Raw genomic sequence first — 17,260 nt, 5'->3', positions numbered from 1 at the left:
ATCTGAGCCAATGAAACCCTATTTATTTGTTTACTTTCCTTTAAGCTAGGTGAATTATTGTAATAAGGTTGAATTGTATGCATTGGCTTATTAAATACTACATACAAGTTTCTTTCAAATGGGCATCTGGCCCTGAACTGACATCTGATAAGACCTTACACCCACAAATATACAGCATTTACAGAAGACAGACATGCTGTGTCTATTTTACATATGCTGTTATGAAGGGTGCATATTTGAACAAGCAAAAACCTAAATTGACACTTCTAAAAATCTTTTTTAAACATTTTTATTGAGTTATAAGTCACATACCGCTAAATGAGCCCATTAAGTTTTATAAATTTTAAGCTCACACATTCACCAACTTGTGCGATGGCCATCACAGCCAAGGTTAGGACATTTTCATCACCCCCCAAAAAGAAATCCTGTACACACTGGCAATCACCCCACATTCCCCTCGTCCGTGACAACCGCCCGTCTAATATTCTGTCGCATTAGATTTGCCTGTTCTGGATGTTTCAGATAAGTGGAGCCATATCATTCGTGGGCCTTTGCATCTGGCTTCTTGCACTTAGTGTAATGCTTTCAAGGATCATCCTTTCTGTAGCAGATGTAAGTACTTCACTCCTTTTCATGGCTGAATAATACTCTGTTGTGTGGATATAGCACAGTTTGTTTACTTATTCATCCACTGATGAACACTTGAGTTTTTTCCGCTTTTTGGCTATCTGAATGATGTTGCTCTGAATATTTACGTACAAGCTCTTGTGTGGACATATGTTTTCATTTCTTCTGGGCATATATAATTAAGAGCATAATTGCTAGGTCATAGGTAGCTCCATATTTAACATTTCAAGGAAATGCCAAACTGTTTTTCCAAAACACTGTACCATTTTGTATTTATACCAGCAATATATCAGAGTCCCAATTTCTCCATATTCTTGTCAATATTTGTTATCATCTGTGTTGTTTTATTATAGCCATCCTTGTAAGTGTAGAGTAATGTCTTGTGGTTTTGACTTGTATTTCCCTAATGGTAATGATCTTGAATATCTTCTCATGTGATTACCTGCCATTTGTATATTTTTCCTTCACCCATTTTTAAATTGGCTTATTTGTCATTGTATTATTGAGTATAAAAGTTCTTTATATATTCTAAATACAATTCCCTTCTCAGGAACTAGATTTGCAAATATTTTCTCATTTGGTGGGTTGATTTTTCACTTTCTTGACAGTACCATTTTCAGCCCAAAACTTTTTAGCTTTGATGATGTTCCATTTACTTATTTTTTCTTTCATCACTTGTGCTTTTGGGTGTTATTTCTCAGAAGACTTTGCTCAAGCCAAGATCATGAAGATTTATAGTTATGTTTCACTCTAAGAATTTTATATTTTCACCTTTTGTATTTACATATATGGTCCATTTTGAGTTAATTTTTCTGTATGGTATGAGGAAGGGGCCCAACTTCATTCTTTTGTAAGTGGCTATTCACATCTTCCCAGCACCATTTGTTGAAAAGACTACTCCTTCCCACTGAATTGTCTTGGCACTCTTGTTGAAAATCAATTGACAGTAAATGTGAGGTCTATTTCCAGACCCTCAATTCGATTCCATCAATCCATTACCTGTCCTGATGCCAGTATCACCCTGCTTGTTTACTGTAATTATGCGAGAAGTCTTGAAATCCCCAAATCGGAGTCTTCCAATTTTGTTCGTTTTTAAATCATAACTGTGTTGGCTATTCCAGGCCCCTTATATTTCCACAGGAATTTTAGAATCACCTTGTCAGTCTCTGGGGGTGGGGGCAGGAAGCCAGCTGGGATTATAGTGGGGGTCGTGTTGAATCTATAGATAAATTGGCAATTGTCACCATCTTAAATATATTGTCCTCCAATCTGTGAACATGCTTTCCATTGGTCAAGACCTTCTCTGATTGTCAACAATGTTTATAGTTTTGTAAAGACCCCTTAACGATGATATACACACATGCGGTGGTCATGAGCCAGTAGCTGGATGAGGCGGGGAGGAGACACCAGTGTGTGGAGGGATGGGGGTGGGTGTGCGGCAGGGTCTGAGAGAAGGTATGCTGTTGTTCTACCCCGCCTGCCAAAGGTGGATTCCCCACCCAGCCCCAGCCCTGGTCCCCCTCCAGGCCTCATCTTCCCGCTTGGGCATCCTGGGGTTCGGTGTCACCTTCGCCCTTTGCACTGTTTACCAGAACACGTTCAGACATCTCACTCCTTGCCAGGGACTCTGCAGGGTGACGCTGCAGGTGGGGGGCGAGGTGAGAGGACTGGGGAAGCGGGTGACTGGGGGGCATTGCCCCCAGCTCCAACAAAGCAGGCTCTTGAGGGAAAACAAGACAGAACAAAACACTACAGCCCCCGGGCCTAGAGCAGGCGGCCGCCCCCCTCCCGGGGCGCTGGGGACAGCCTCAGGCGCACCTGCTCTCCCACGCGCTGTCCCCGGAGTCCCCTCCCTGTCTGAACAGCCCTGCCTCCGGGAACCAACCTTCTCCAGGGAGGGGCTGTCGAAGCTCTCGATCTGGTTGTTCAGCTCTTTGCTCAGACGCAGGCTCCAGTTGGAACCCCGAGTCTTCTTGAGGGAGTTTCTCAGGAACTGGGGGTGGGGGAGAAGGCAGAGGTGCGCAGTGCTCAGAGGGCTGTGCGCCTTGAGCAGCGACTGTCCCTCTCTAGCGCCTTCCCCGGCCTCTGGAGGGCTTCGCTCTCTCAGCCCCGGCCCAGAGCTAGTGCCGCCGGGAGGGGCTCCCCTGGGCCGCCTCCGGGGCTCCTGGTCTCCAGGGTGGGGTCTCCTGCTGTGGCTGCTCATGCTCCCCAAGCCTTCTGACAGGAGGGGACGTGTTCCCTAGGGGCTCCTAAACTCCCCACCGCCCCCCACGCCGGCCTCAGGTGGCGGGATCGCCTCTACCTGAATCAGCTTGTCCTCCCACGTCTTCTGGTTCCACGTAAACTCGGTGTGTTCTGCAGAGAGAAGGCCACCCGTGCTCCTCCCTCCTGCCGCTCCTCCATGCCGCCTCCCAAATGCAGCAGCTGGGGTCCTCCGTGGACGGGCTCCCCACACGCCGCACTTCCCTCCCCACCCTCCCAAGGACCAGAGTAGGCTGTGCCGGCCACCGGGAGCCTGGGCGCCCTGGCTCAGGCCATGTGACTTGTACACGGCAGGTACACTGCCTGGAGGTGGCTCACACACCCTGGGCTCCTTTGCTCAGACCAGGTGGTTAGTACATGGCATGTACAGTAGGGGTGTACAGTAGGGATAACACAAGCACCACAGGCTCCTTTGCTCAGGCCACACGTCTAGTACCCGGCATGTGCGCTTAGCGGGTGGCTCGCACACATACCCGGGACATCTCACCTTCCAGGTACTTGACCAGCAGCGGGATCTCCAGCTCCCACATGTCAGCCATGGAGGGGGCAATGCTTTGGCTCAGGGTCTTCAGAAGGTTGAGCATCCCCCCCCCCTTGTAGGGGGATGACATCAGTACCTGGGGAACACCGAGACTCCAGTGGGGCCCCTCCCGGGCTGGGCAGCCCCAGGCCCCATGCACCCCAACCTGGGGCCTCGCTGTCCAAACCCATAAAGGGAGAGTTGGATAGGATGGGGCCTTTCAAGCAGAGCTGCGAGGATTCTCAGGATCAGAGCATCCCTGCAGAGGATGCTGAAGAGAGGAAAAGAGAAACAAGAGTGCAGACTCACTGCCCACCCAGGGTTCCATGGAGCTCGGAGCAGGGTCAACACAAGGAGGAAGATGCATGGGTGCAGGGCAGAGCTGACCCCCAGGGAAGGGCAGGCTGCTGACAGTGTCCTGAGGATGCTTGGGGCCATTCAAAGGCCCAGCAGAGAAATCTGGGAGCCTGCTGCCCTTGCCGCATCTCCCCAGAGGGACAACGCTGAGGCTGGAAAGCTCTTCCTGCCAAGCATCCAGCTCCATGCTGCCCCTGGAGGCCCTGGGGATTAGGAGCTCATGGGAGGCGCGCCGCAGGACACAGCGGGGGCCAGGCCAGCGCACAGTCCCCGTGAGCCTCCCACCAGGAGAGGGGCCAGCAGCTTCTGTGGCACGGGCAGGTCCACTGGGGAGAGAAAGATACAGGATACTGAGGCTGCCCCGCTCCTGTGCCCTGGGGGAGCTTCTCCCTGCAAGGTGCTGCCCCAACAGCATCCCATCGCCCTCCAGAATGCAGGAGGGGTCAGGACAGGGGATTTTCCACAGAGAATATCATTACAACTGGCCATCCCGGGAAGAAGGAGCCTGGTGCTACTGGCTAGGGCTGAGAAGATGCTCTTTTTTTTAAAATTTTATTTATTTATTTTAATTGGAGTCTTCACAATATTGTGGTGGTTTTTGCCATACATTGACATGAATTAGCCATGGGTATACATGCGTTCCCCATCCTGACCCTCCCTCCTACCTCCCTCCCCATCCCATCCCTCAGGGTCATCCCAATGCACCAGCCCTGAGCAACCTTCTCATGCATCGAATCTGGACTGGCAATCTATTTCACATATGGTAATATACATGTTTCAGAGCTATTCTCTCAAATCATCCCACCCTCGCCTTCTCCCAGAGTTCAAAAGTCTGTTCTTTACATTTGTGTCTCTTTTGCTGTCTCGCACATAGGGTCATGTTACCTTCTTTCTAAATTCCATATATATGTGTTAATATACTGTGCTCTTTTCAGGATGTGCCCTCTTGGGCGTGCACACCAGGCTGGCCATGAGAGTGTTTCTCTGCTACTGTGAGTCTTGGCCTTGTTAAGCCAACAGTAACTAGACACCGGCCTGCTCCCCTCCCCTCCCTCTGCAGGCTCTGGGAGGCTGGGAGCCCAGGAGTAGCAGGAACTCATAGCTTTTGGACCAGCGGGTGAGGGAGGGGCAGGCCTGCTGAGAAGCTGCAGGGAGGGGCAGCACCCAGGAGGGAGCCAGCCCCAGACTCAGGGTTGGGGCAGGAGGTAGACCAGGGGGTGATCTAGCCGGATGCTCAGAGCTGGCTCTGCCCTTCACCATCGCTGGGACCTGTAAGGCTGCCAGTCACCTCCTGTCACCGGACACATCCATCCTCAAAGCCCCAGGACCATGACAGCAGCCCCCTTGGATGGCAGGGTCCCCCATAAGTAGGTTGGTCTAGTCCCTTTCTTGAGGGTCTGATGCTAACAAGTGAATCATCAGGGGCGAGTGGGAGGGCCTGGTGCGAGTGGTTCCAGAGGACTCGGATGGGATATACAGTCCTTCCAGTGGGCTCTTGGGGGCCAGAGAGCTCACACTTGGGGGAAGCCTGAGCTTGGACCCCTGCCCTGGGGTCTGGGCCAGGGTTAGGGGCAGGTGGGGAGGAGAGAAGTGGGCTGCCAGAGAAAGAGTGTATGATTTTAACCTCCTCGGATTTTGGCAAGGGCGGCATCTTTGACAAGGCCTGGCTCTCTGGGCTCTGGGCTGCTTCCTGGAGAAGGAAGCCTGCTCTTGCTTGCGTTGGCCTCCTCATCCTTGGCGTGGAGCTGGCATTCGGCCAGATTGGTGAGGCTGGCACAGATGGGGGTCAAGACCTCCGTGTGGTCCGTCTCCATGATGTAGGACAGGAGCCTCCCCCAAAATTTCTGGGGGCAGGCAGGAAAGGGGCACTGGGATCAGCCATCCTGGGCAGTGCACAGCCTTGTGATGAGATGGTAGGGCCCCACCCCCCCACTGCCCTGCCAGCATTGTCTCAGCCTACCTACTCCAGAACCACACTCTGACCCGCTGACTGACCACTTCAGCCCTGCCTGGCCCGCTGCCCATCCTGGATCTCTGCCAAGGCCATCTAAGCCGAACCCACCTGACATGGCCGGGGGGGTTAGCCAGTCCTGGGCCCTTGAACCTTGCACCTGCTGGCCTCACTCCTACACCGCACCCAGCACATCTTCTTTGACCAGCCCTCCCTCAAATGGCAACCCACTCCAATATTTTTGCTTGAAGAATCCCATGGACAGAGGAGCCTGGCAGGATGCAGTCCATGGAGTCTCAAAGATCTGGACACAACTTGGCTACTGAAACAATAACAAATGCATTACAGGTCAACAGAGCAAGACCCAAAGGCACCTAGGTCCGAGGCTTTTTAATTAAAATTCCCACCCAATGTCTGTCCACACTGCTTCAGCCTCTGCGTGCTGCCTCTCGCACCAGGGAGCCCATGACCCTCAGCAGTCCGTTTCTACTTCACTGAATCCAGGTGGTCAGAAAACAAGTATCCTCCATGTAGTGCCCAACACTCATCCCCACTAAACTCTCTCATCGTTCCTCAGTCTGCCTTCTGTGGACCTGTTAACCAGTATGGAGCAGACCCCAGAAGGCACTTATCACACACCCCTTCTTGCACAGCCCACATTTGCTCTACCTTCCACTCTCCTCTGTCTTTTTCTTTCAAAGGTTATTCAAGTGACATGACTGCAGTTCCATCCCAAAGACCCTGACTGTGCGCAACTATGGCTCTCCGTGTGGTAGATACAGAGACGGGGGGTTGTTGTTCAGTTGTGTCTGACTGTTTGTAACCTGACGGGAGCCCCCCAGGCTTCTCTGTCCATGGGATTCCCCAGGCAAGAATACTGGTGTGAGTTACCATTTTCTTCTCCAGGGGATCTTCCCAACCCAGGGATCAAAGCTACATCTCTTATGTCTCCTGCATTAGCAGGCAGGTTCTTTACCACTTGCTCCACCTTGGAAGCCCACACTCTCTTGCAGCATTGTATATTTCAGAAAGGTCACAAGTCAATAACTTTAGGGACCCCAGACCCAGTGGCTGAGTTGCCTGATACCAGCTGTGGCCATTCTGAAACTCTGAGGAAGAAAAAAAAAGCATGACCTTCTAGAGGATATAAAACTTCTTTCTATCCCCAAGGGAGGGGCACAGCTCTCGAGGTGTTAGCCTGCTGTTTCGCTTTTGCCTGGAAAAAATAATTTACTCTTTTCTATTTCTTCCAAACTCTGTCTACGTATTTCTATTTGGCATCTGTGGACCAGGAGCCAAGATTTTGAGAACATAACTGGTGTGAACAGCTTGTGTTCCCAAAGCCACCTAAGTTAAGTCGCGTCAGTTGTGTCCGACTCTGTGTGACCCCATGGACGGAAGCCCACCAGGCTCCTCTGTCCTTGGGATTCTCCAGGCAAGAACACTGGAGTGGGTTGCCATTTCCTTCTCCAATGCATGAAAGTGAAAAGTAAAAGTGAAGTCACTCAGTCGTGTCCGACTCTTAGCGACCCCATGGATTGTAGCCTATGAGGCTCCTCCATCCATGGGATTTTCCAGGCAAGAGTACTGGAGTGGGGTGCCATTGCCTTCTCCGCAAAGCTACCTAGGGAAGGATTAAAGTGGGCTGGGGTCAGGAGAAATCCTAGCTAGTATGACCCCAGCTCCAAATGGAAACCCATATATTTGAAACTTCTATGTGTAACACAAAGAAGAAAACAAGCCAACAAAGGGGTGGGCAAAATTAAAGAACAAGTGGAGAAAAAGATGCAGGTGGATAGAAGGGTATTTTCAGCAACAACAATTCAGTTCAGTCACTCAATTGTGTCCAGCTCTTTGCGACCCCATGGACTGCAGCATATCAAGCCTCCCTGTCCATCACCAACTCCTGGAGTTTACCCAATCTCATGTCCACTGAGTTGGTGATGCCAGCCAACCATCTCATCCTCTGTCGTCCCCTTTTCCTTTTGCCTTCAATCATTCCCAGCATCAGGGTCTTTTCCAATGAGTCAGCTCTTTACATTAGGTGGCCAAAGTACTGGAGCTTCAGCTTCAGCATCAGTCCTTCCAATGAAGATTCAGGGTTGATTTCCTTTAGGATTGACTGGTTTGATCTGTAATGCATAGAAATTCATTATTTTATTGTTCAAACTGCTGATCAGGGCTCTCTCTCAGGTAAATGACAAGGACATTCTTCGAGCCTGACTTTTGGTTCAGGGAAACAGGGTCCTTTCACTTGTCTTTGAAATTCTTTATATTCTACTTATTCTGTCAGTGAGACCACCCTGTCCCATCCTGCAATCTGTCCAGTCCTTGGGGAAGAGGACTCTTCTTCTCAGGACCCCTCTGTCCACCCATCTCCTCCAACTGCCCAGACCACACCTCCCCACCCTGGGCTCCTATGCCTACATCCTCAGGGGTCTTGGCTGTGAATCCCCACCCCCGCCAATTTTCCTTTCCCCAAAAAGGCCGCCAGACCTCACCACACATGTGGGTGACAGAAACGTTGAGTGACAAGCTAATGTGAGTTTTTAATCACCGGGAGCTGTGCACTCCTCCAAGAGTGGGTTCACAGAGCTCAGAGAGGCAGTTGGATCTGAGAGTTCCAAGGGTCTAGGACCCAACGGTGATGAGTCCAGTGAAACCCACCCCCCACCCTGCCAGGGGACCTGCTCCCCATTGAGTCATGACTGAGGACCCCAAAGGGCTCCTCCTTTGTTAGCCCATCCTGCCATCATCCACAGTACTGTTGATGTGTATTGGGCAGAGAACAGAGGCTTTTCTTGTGGTGTATTTTTGTTCTGTCCAGGAGAGAACTCGGAGAAAAGGTCAGTATATAGGTCCCAGACTTACTCCTTAAAGGACTCCCAAGACGAAGGGAGCACAGGATAGTGAAAGACGCTGGGATGGAGTTTGAAAAACTTGGGACGGGAGGAAAAAGGATCAGGGAGGTCTTGATCCTCCGTGTTGACATCTGTGTTGGTGTTTGTCAGCAATTCAGAAGCTGCTGGTGTGGAGGAGCCCCTTGAGAGGTGCAATGAGGGCCTCTCAGGGGGATTCCTCACTAATCATTCATTTTTTGTGTCCAGAAGAGAGGGAGCAAAGGCCCTTCCTAAGCAGGGGTGGTGGCCTGTCACTGCATGACTAACCACCTAAATGTAATGGCTTAAAATGACACCGTTTATTATCTCACAGTGTCTAGTTGGGAGTCCATGGCTCAGCGGGGTCATTTGCCTGGGGTCTCACAGGTTGCGCTCAAGATGTCACCTGGGCTACAGCCTTTCTGAAGCCCAGTCCTCTTCCAGGCTCATGTGGTTGTTGCCAGAATCCAGTTCCTTTCGGTTATAGGACTGAGGCCCTTGGTTCCTTGTGACGCAGGCAGTTTACATCACTGCTGTTTACTTTTCAAAGACAGCATGAGAATTTCCAGTGTGCTAAGATGGAGTTGTATGAGACATAATGTAATCATGGGAGTGAGACCATCACGAGAGGTTCCCCTCACCTTTGCCATGTACTATTGGTTAGCGTGTGTGTGTGTGTGCACGCACGCACACATATGTTCAATCATGTCTGACTCTTTGCAACCCTTTGAACTGTAGCCCGCTAGGCTCCCTTGTCCCTAGGATTTTTCAGGCAAGAACACTGGAGTGGGTTGCCATTTCCCCCTCCAGGGGATCTTCCTGAACCGGGGATCGAACACAAGTCTCCTGCATCTCTTGCCTTGCCGGCAGATTCTTTACCCGCTGAGCCATCACTAGAATATGGGTCTAACCAAGTTACAGGTTCCTCCCACACTCTAGGGAAGGGGGTTATGCAGGGTGGGACTCACTGGGGGGGTCATCCTAGAATGGGTGACATGCCAAATATTATCAATCTTACCTCCAAAGAACTTGAAGAAGAGATGGCAGAAGCAGCAACAGAGTCACATGAGGACCCATCAGAGGAAGCAGAGGACCTGGGACCTCTGGAACCAGATGACAGTGGTAAGAAAACCAACCCCCTCCCTCCATTCCTGCCTCGTTTTCTCTTCTAACTCCTTGAGGGTAAGCCCCAACCAAGGTCTCAGTTTTCCCATCGGTACAGTGGGCAGGAAGGTCCCACCCATGCCCCAGATGGAGCTAGGGCTGGGCTGGTGTCAGGGAGACTGGGGCACCAGGGGCACCCACTGTAACAGTCATCTTGCCCTCACATCGACCACCATTGCCTCAGGTACCTTCCAGCAAGTCACGAACCTCCTCAACATCATGGAGAGCGAGTCAACCAAAACGGACACTGCAGGGGCAGGTTTTGACATGAGGAAGAGGCTGGCCTCGGTGATCATCACGGAGAAGGCCACCGCCGAGCCTTCCGTGGTGATGAATGCTCTTATCCGCTGCCTGCAGGTGCCGGAGGTAGGGCCTCCTCCCCCTAGGCGCTTCTCTGAGCTTGGTCACCTGCTTGCACATCCATCCACGGCTCAGCACACACTTACTGACTGTTGTCAGAGCGGGGCTAGGTGCTGGGGCCCCTGAGGACCAACTGGGCTGTGGGGTGCTCACAATTTTTCAAAGCTCCTCTGTATTCTGATTCGGTGGGTTTGGGATTCGTCGTCTTAGAGCAGGTGAGCCAAATAACAAAGATATTGAGTAGCAGTGAAGCAGGTAGGTGTGGGGGAGCAGAGACGTGGCAGACGCAGGGCACATGGGTGCTTGCCAGTGGAGAGGTTGTTTCGTGGGGCAGAGGGTGTTGACAGGACTAATGGAGAATGTGGCCAAGATCACGCTGGGCCTTGTACAACAGGAGCGTCAGCATCAGAACATCAGCATCCTCTGAGTGCTTGGTACAACTCAGATTTCTGGGGCCCATCGTGAGAGCTTCTGATTCAGTGGACGTATGGGGTGGAACCCAAGACAGCATTGTTAACAAGTTCTCAAGTGATGTGTCTACTGGTCTGCAGAGCACACTTAGAGAGTTGCTGGATTTTAGACTATCCTTGAGCTTTTGAGGATGGGTAGCAAAGGAGTTGTTCCTTATAAGAGTTCTTGTGTGTGTGTGTGTGTGTGTGTGTGTATTTCTGCCCCATCATGTCACTGTCTTGCAGGAAGTTTCCCTGACCAGGGACTGAACCTGGGCCTCTGTAGTGAGGCCACTAGGCCACCAGGGAATTCCTTTTAGGAGTTCCTTCCTCCTCTTTTTTTTTTTTTTTTTTTGGCCACTCTGAGCAGCATGTGGGAGCTTAGTTCCCCAGCCAGGGATTGAACCTGGATCCTTCCATCAGAAGCTCGGAGTCTTAATCACTGGACAGCCAGGGAAGTCCCTAGGAGTTCTCCATAGCAAGCTTATTTTACAGAAAGACACACGGCAGCCGTGAGGAAGGCATGCCGGGGTCCAGGAGCACAGGAAAGAGGTTTGCAAAACAAATTTTAAAATCTAGGTTTTATTATTACTCAGGCATAAGAGACCCCGGTTCGATTCCTGGATCAAAGATCCCCTGGAGAAGGGAACAGCTACCCACTCCAGTATCCTGGCCTGGAGAATTCCATGGACAGAGGAGACTGGCAGGGTCACAAAGAGTCAGACAGCACTGAGCGACTTTCACTTTCACTTTCATAGTGAGCCCAACAGCTCAGGAGAGGATCACCTTGAAAAACTAGTCTGTTACGCACAGAGACAGGGGCATGCCATGCCATGCAGTCCCACAGGAAAGCACCAGCTTGGGCAGGAGGCAGAGGGACCAAGGGGGAAACGTGTGCAGGTGTGGCTTCTCTAGGGGAGAAGCTCTAGATTAGCTAGTCAGCTCCAGGGTGCTGGGACTCCCTGAGCGGTCTGGTCCCTGGCCCCAGCGTGATTAGAGCAGGTGTACAGTGGTCCAGGGCTTCCCAGGTGGCTCAGTGGTCAAGAATCCACCTGCCAATACGGGAGACACGAGTTCAGTTCCTGCGTGGAGAAGATCCCCTGGAGGAGGAAGGGGCCACCTGCTCTAGTATTTTTGCCTGGAGAATCCCATGGGCAGAGGAGCCTGGTAGACTACAGTCCATGGGATTGCAAAGAGCCATACACGACTGCACGACTAAACGGCAGCAGCATAGTGGCCCAGAGCATGAGGGGCTGAGGGAGGACGTGCTTGGGTGTGGGCTCTGGACTGGTTTAACAAGCTTGCTGGTGGCGGAGTTGTTTGCTGACTCTGGGAACTGACTATCCCCCAGGCAGTCTTTCGGGTCCACAAGACCCCAAGAAATCAAAGCATCGGGAAATTTAGAAAATTACAAAAACCGTGACCAATACCCAAGTCTGATAAATGATCAGTGGCAATAAACAGGCGATAAACAACAGGCACATTGTAAAATGTAATCTGTGTCAATTTTTTTCAGTTATTCATTAGTGAAGGAACCAGTAAGATGTTGCCTGTGTGCTCATTTGCTTCAGTCATGTCCGACTCTTTGTGACCCCATGGACTGTAGCCCACCAGGCTCCTCTGTCCATGGGATTCTCCAGGCAAGAAAACCAGAGTGGGTTGCCATGCCCTCTTCCAGGGTATCTTTTTGACCCACGGATTGCACTCACATCTCCTGGGTCTCCTGCATTGGAAGGTGGATTCTTTACCACTAGCACCAGCTGGGAAACTAATAAGATGTTAAAATCTGTTAAAATGGGAATTTTACTTCTAGAGATCTATATTCTTTACCAGTCAAAATTTCATTGCCTTGTCACAGACAGGAATCATTTTCATGATCAGTTTCCTGAAACTAAGCTTCTATCCCCGTGGAGACATAGCCTAGACCATCACAGTCAATCAAAGACACACACTCCCATAGTCTAGATCATCCTTCAGAAGCAGCCGGACATCCCTAAGCCTGCCTCTGGGAGGCCATTCGGTGCCTGTTTTATGACATTTTCAAAATCTTGGACAGTTTTTCTCTTGTGACCATAAATATTCTCCAAGATTAATTTTGATCACAGATAAGACTGGGTTTATAATTTGCCTGGCTGCTTACATATCTGCAGCCATGGTGTTAGCCGCGCATCGAGGCTTCCTTGAGTTTGCTGTGAAAACCAAGAGCATGAATTTTCAACAGGGTGAGACTGCTCCACAACAGATAATATTGGTTCTTGCACAGTGGGGTGGGATGTGTGTGTGTGTGAAGGAAATTTTAGTTTTTGAGGTACAAAGCACAGATATGGATAATCAAATATATAGTATCTTTGTGGTATTACATTTTCATGGTGGGGAGTGATTAGGGAAAAAAATGCTTAAGGAGGTTCCTTAGGGGACAATTTAAAAAAAAAAAAAAGAGGTTGAGAAAACTAGGACCATCAATACTGTGTAGCGAAGGCCACACAGTTCCCTTCTGTCCAGGAATTCTTATGAGGAGGCTCTCACCAGAGTTTGTAAGCCTCTGAAAAGTGTAAGTGAAAGTTGCGCAGTCACGTCCAACTCCTTGTGACCCCATGGACTGTAGCCTGCCAGGCTCCTCTGTCCATGGGATTCTTCAGGCCAGAATACTGGAGTGGGCAGCCGTTCCCTTCTCCAGGGGATCTTCCCCACCCAGGAATCGAACTGGGGTCTACCTACATTGCAGGTGGATTCTTTACCAGCTGAGCTATAAGCTTCTTTTACTTCCTGTATTAGAGGCTTGTAGGCTTCCCTGGTGGCTCAGACTGTAAAGACTCTGCCTGCAAAGCAGGAGACCCAGGTTTAATCCCTGGATCAGGACGATCCCCTGGAGGAGGAAATGGCAACCCACTCCAGTATTCTTGCCTGTGAAATTCCCTGGACAGAGGAGCCTGGCAGGCTGAAGTCCATGGGGTCACAAAAGAATCGGACATGACTGAGCGACTGAAAAACAGCATTACTTTCTGTACCAAGACTCTGTACTGGATAAAAGTATACATTTTGATGACTTCTTCTCCTCATGAGGTCCCTAAATTTGCTACGGTCCTGACTGTTGAGAAGTGACCTCTTTACCAGCTGAAGGAGGGGCCAGCTTCCCAGAGGGCTTTGCAGATGAGGCTCCATGGAGAGAGGAGTCCACCTTCTTTCTTTCCTGGTGATGTACCATCCCTGATTAAATGAGAGTCATTGTCAAATCTGACTCTCCAGGAGTGGTCAGGTTGCAAAACCTATTTGTCCAATCCCATCCTCATTCGGGTCACTTAAAGTGGTGACCAGAGATGGGTAGGAAGCAAAATAGAGCATGTTGTCTTGGACTTTGCAAGAGGGTCAGTGCCAAGTCTGTGGAGGACCCTGTATGCTGACCGTTTGACCCCTGTCTTGCTGAGTATCGAGGACAGATGCAGGCCATGGGGGCAGGGCTGGTTGGATGAGTCTGATGGGGGAGGGGAGGGGGTGTGAGACAGGCTGGAGTTGGGGGCAGACCTGGGGCGGTTTGAGGATTGTGGGTTCATCAACCAGCTGGAGTGTTAATCATACGGCATCCAATTCCAATGTATGGATTCCCCGCCTCAAGCCAACCTGCTGACACCAACTGGGGGTGGGGGTCCTACAATTTAACTCAATTCTGACACTGTCTTCCTGGAGATAATGTCAGATTCCATGGGTTAAGGGCTCAGTCCCATTAAGGTGGTATCAGTGGTAAAGAACCTGCCCACCAATGCAGGAGACCATAAGAGACATGGGTTCAATCCCTGGGTTGGGAAGATCCCCTGGAGGAGGGCACGGTGACCCACTCCAGTATTCTTGCCTGGAGAATCCCATGGACAGAGGAGCCTGGCGGGCTATATAGTCCACAGGGTCACAAAATGTGGACACAACTGAAGTGACTCACATGCACACACGCACCCATAAGACGACCCCAGCCTGGCCCGTGCTTCAGATGCCAGTGGTAAGTTTGGCCAATTGGCTATAGACTAGAGGTTTCCATGACCCCCTCCTCGAGTTTAATGAATTTGCTAGAGGGGCTCACAAAATCCAGAAAACCTTTTACTTACCAGTTTCTTATAACTCAGGACCAGACAGATGGAAGAGATGCATAGGGTAAGGGTGTGGGGAAGGGCGTGAAGTTTCCATGTCCTCTCTGAGCCTCCCATCCCCTCTAAATCTCCATGTGTTCACCAGTCTAAATCTCTCTGAACCCTGTCCTTTTGGAGTTTTAAGGAGGCTTCACTATCTAGGCATGGTTGATTAAATCACTAGCCATTGATGATTGATTTAGCTTCCAGCCCCACTCTCCTCCCTGGGGGTCTGAATGGTTGGAACTGAAAGTGCTAGTCCTCTAATCAGATGACGGGTTCTCCTGCCAACCATTCCCCATCCTTCAAATGAAAGGGAAAGTCGCTCAGTCTTGTCTGCCTCTTTGCAACCCCAAGGACTACAGTCCATGGAATTCTCCAGGCCAGAATACCCAAGTGGGTAGCCATTCACTTCTCCAGGGGATCCTCCCAGTCCAGGGATTGAGCCCAGGTCTCCCACATGGCAGGTGGAGTCTTTACCAGTTGAGCCACCAGGGAAACCCTCCCCATCCTTAGGTGTGGACCAAAAATTGTCTCATTAATACAATAAAAAAAGACATCTTTGTCACTCTCATTACTTAGGAAATTCTAAGGATTTCAGGCTTCTGTGCTTGGGTGAAGACCAAACGCACGTCTTATTATAAATCACAATCTCCTAGGTATTAGGGGGAGGGCCAGCAGGAGGGAGACCGCGGTGGATCTGTGGGCTCCCAGGCCCCACTGCCTGGTCCCGGACCTCCCCATCCGCCACACTTGTTCCCCAGATTTCCACTCAGCGCAAAATCAACATCTACAACATCCTCCAGGAGATCATCCAGCAGGAGGGAGAGCTGGAGGAGCGCTGCGTCCAGAGGCTGGTCGCCATCGCCTCCAAGGAGATGAGGGACATGCTGGAGGTAGTGGACGTCCTGCCCCCGCCCGCCTGGCCGCCGCCCCAGGGGGCTGGGCTCTGGTGGGCGAGGCGTGGGAGGCCCGAGGCCCTTGTCCGGTTATCGTACGGGAACAACAGGAGGCTGAGGGGGCCCGAGGGGGCCCAAGGGGCCCCAGCGGGGCTGGAGCAGGTGAGGGGCAGGAACTGCTGGCGAGGCCACGTGTCCCCCCGTGCCCTGCAGATGGAGGGCTACATGACGGCAGAGGTGGCCAGCGACACCCTGGTGGCCCTGTCCCGAAACCACTTCAGCTTGGTCATGTACGAGCTGCAGCACCATCTCAAACCTCTCAACCTCACGGAAGAGTTTGTCATCGTCACCCTGGCCAAGCTGGCCAATGGCAATGGTAGGGCTCGTGGGGACTGGGCCCCAGCGTCTGCCCGTCTGGCCACTCCTGTGCCTCTGCCCTGGTTCTTGCCTCCTCTCCCTCCCATTTCTCCCTCTTCGTGCCTTCTTCTGGCGTTCCTCTGTTTCACTTCTGATGTCTCTTTGTCCCTCTCAGCTGCTGAGATCCCCTCCCTGTGCCTCCCATCCTGTGTCTTTTCTCCTGCAGGCCCTTCTCTCGCACACCTCTCTTTCCTCGCCCCGCCTCTGGCCCCATTCTCTCCCTCGCTCCCTGCCTTCTTCCCTTTTCAGTCCAGGCACACGTGCTGAGCATCTGCTCTGCACAGGCCTTGCGGTGGGCAGTGGGCCATGGGTGAGTGAGGCACTGGGAACCAGTACACGAGAAAACAGAGTGTCACATTGGGAGAGGGCACGTGGCTGTCCTCTTCCTAACCGCCATCGCACTCAGTCTCTGGGTCGTCATTTTAGAATGTTTCAGTTCAGTTCAGCTCAGTTCTGTTCAGTTCAGTTGCTCAGTCGTGTCCGACTCTTTGCGACCCCCTGAATTGCAGCACAACAGGCCTCCCTGTCCATCACCAACTCCCGGAGTTCACCCAAACTCAAGTGCATCAAGTCGCTGATGCCATCCAGCCATCTCATCCTCGGTCGTCCCCTTCTCCTCCTGACCCCAATCCCTCCCAGCATCAGGGTCTTTTCCAATGAGTCAACTCTTCACATGAGGTGGTCAAAGTATTGGAGTTTCAGCTTCAGCATCAGTCCTTCCAAAGAAATCCCAGGGCTGATCTCCTTTAGAATGGACTGGTTGGATCTCCTTGCAGTCCAAGGGACTCTCAAGAGTCTTCTCCAACACCACAGTTCAAAAGCATCAATTCTTCGGCTCTCAGCTTTCTTCACAGTCCAACTCTCACATCCATACATGACCACTGGAAAAACCACAGCCTTGACTAGACGGACCTTTGTTGGCAAAGTAATGTCTCTGCTTTTGAATATGCTATCTAGGTCTACCTTCCCCTCCCCCATCTCCCCTCCCTTCCCCTATCTCCCCTCCCCTCCCCCATCTCCCCTCCCCTCCTCCATCTCCCCTCCCCAGTCTTCCCTCCCCTTCCCTCTCCCCTCTCCCTCCCCTCTCCCCGCACCCCCCATCTCCCCTCCCCCAGTTTCCCTTTCCCTCTCTCTGGAGGGAGGGCAGGGTCGACAGGAGGGGAGGGGAGAGGGAAGGGTGGGGCGGGAGGAGAAGGGAGGCCGAAGAAGGGGAGAGGTGGGGAAGGGTAGGGAGGGGAGGGGTGGGGAGGGGAGGGGAGA

General features: G+C 51.6%; 1 protein-coding gene across 1 annotated transcript in view; it reads left to right on the top strand.

Moving 5' to 3' along the window:
- The first annotated feature begins 8,487 nt into the window (after positions 1-8,487).
- MROH2A (maestro heat like repeat family member 2A) overlaps positions 8,488-17,260 on the top strand; it is a 55,465-nt gene continuing 46,692 nt past the window's right edge. The window contains exons 1-6 of the mRNA XM_040231958.1: positions 8,488-8,563; positions 9,623-9,718; positions 9,945-10,126; positions 15,449-15,580; positions 15,797-15,959; positions 16,250-16,310. Of these exons, the coding sequence (XP_040087892.1) occupies positions 8,488-8,563; positions 9,623-9,718; positions 9,945-10,126; positions 15,449-15,580; positions 15,797-15,959; positions 16,250-16,310 (710 nt within the window). The remainder of the gene's footprint in view (positions 8,564-9,622; positions 9,719-9,944; positions 10,127-15,448; positions 15,581-15,796; positions 15,960-16,249; positions 16,311-17,260) is intronic.

The sequence above is a fragment of the Oryx dammah genome, unplaced genomic scaffold, assembly GCF_014754425.2.
Source record: "Oryx dammah isolate SB20612 unplaced genomic scaffold, SCBI_Odam_1.1 HiC_scaffold_28, whole genome shotgun sequence".
Taxonomy (NCBI): Eukaryota; Metazoa; Chordata; class Mammalia; order Artiodactyla; family Bovidae; genus Oryx; species Oryx dammah.
This window is presented reverse-complemented; position numbering and strand designations above follow the sequence as displayed.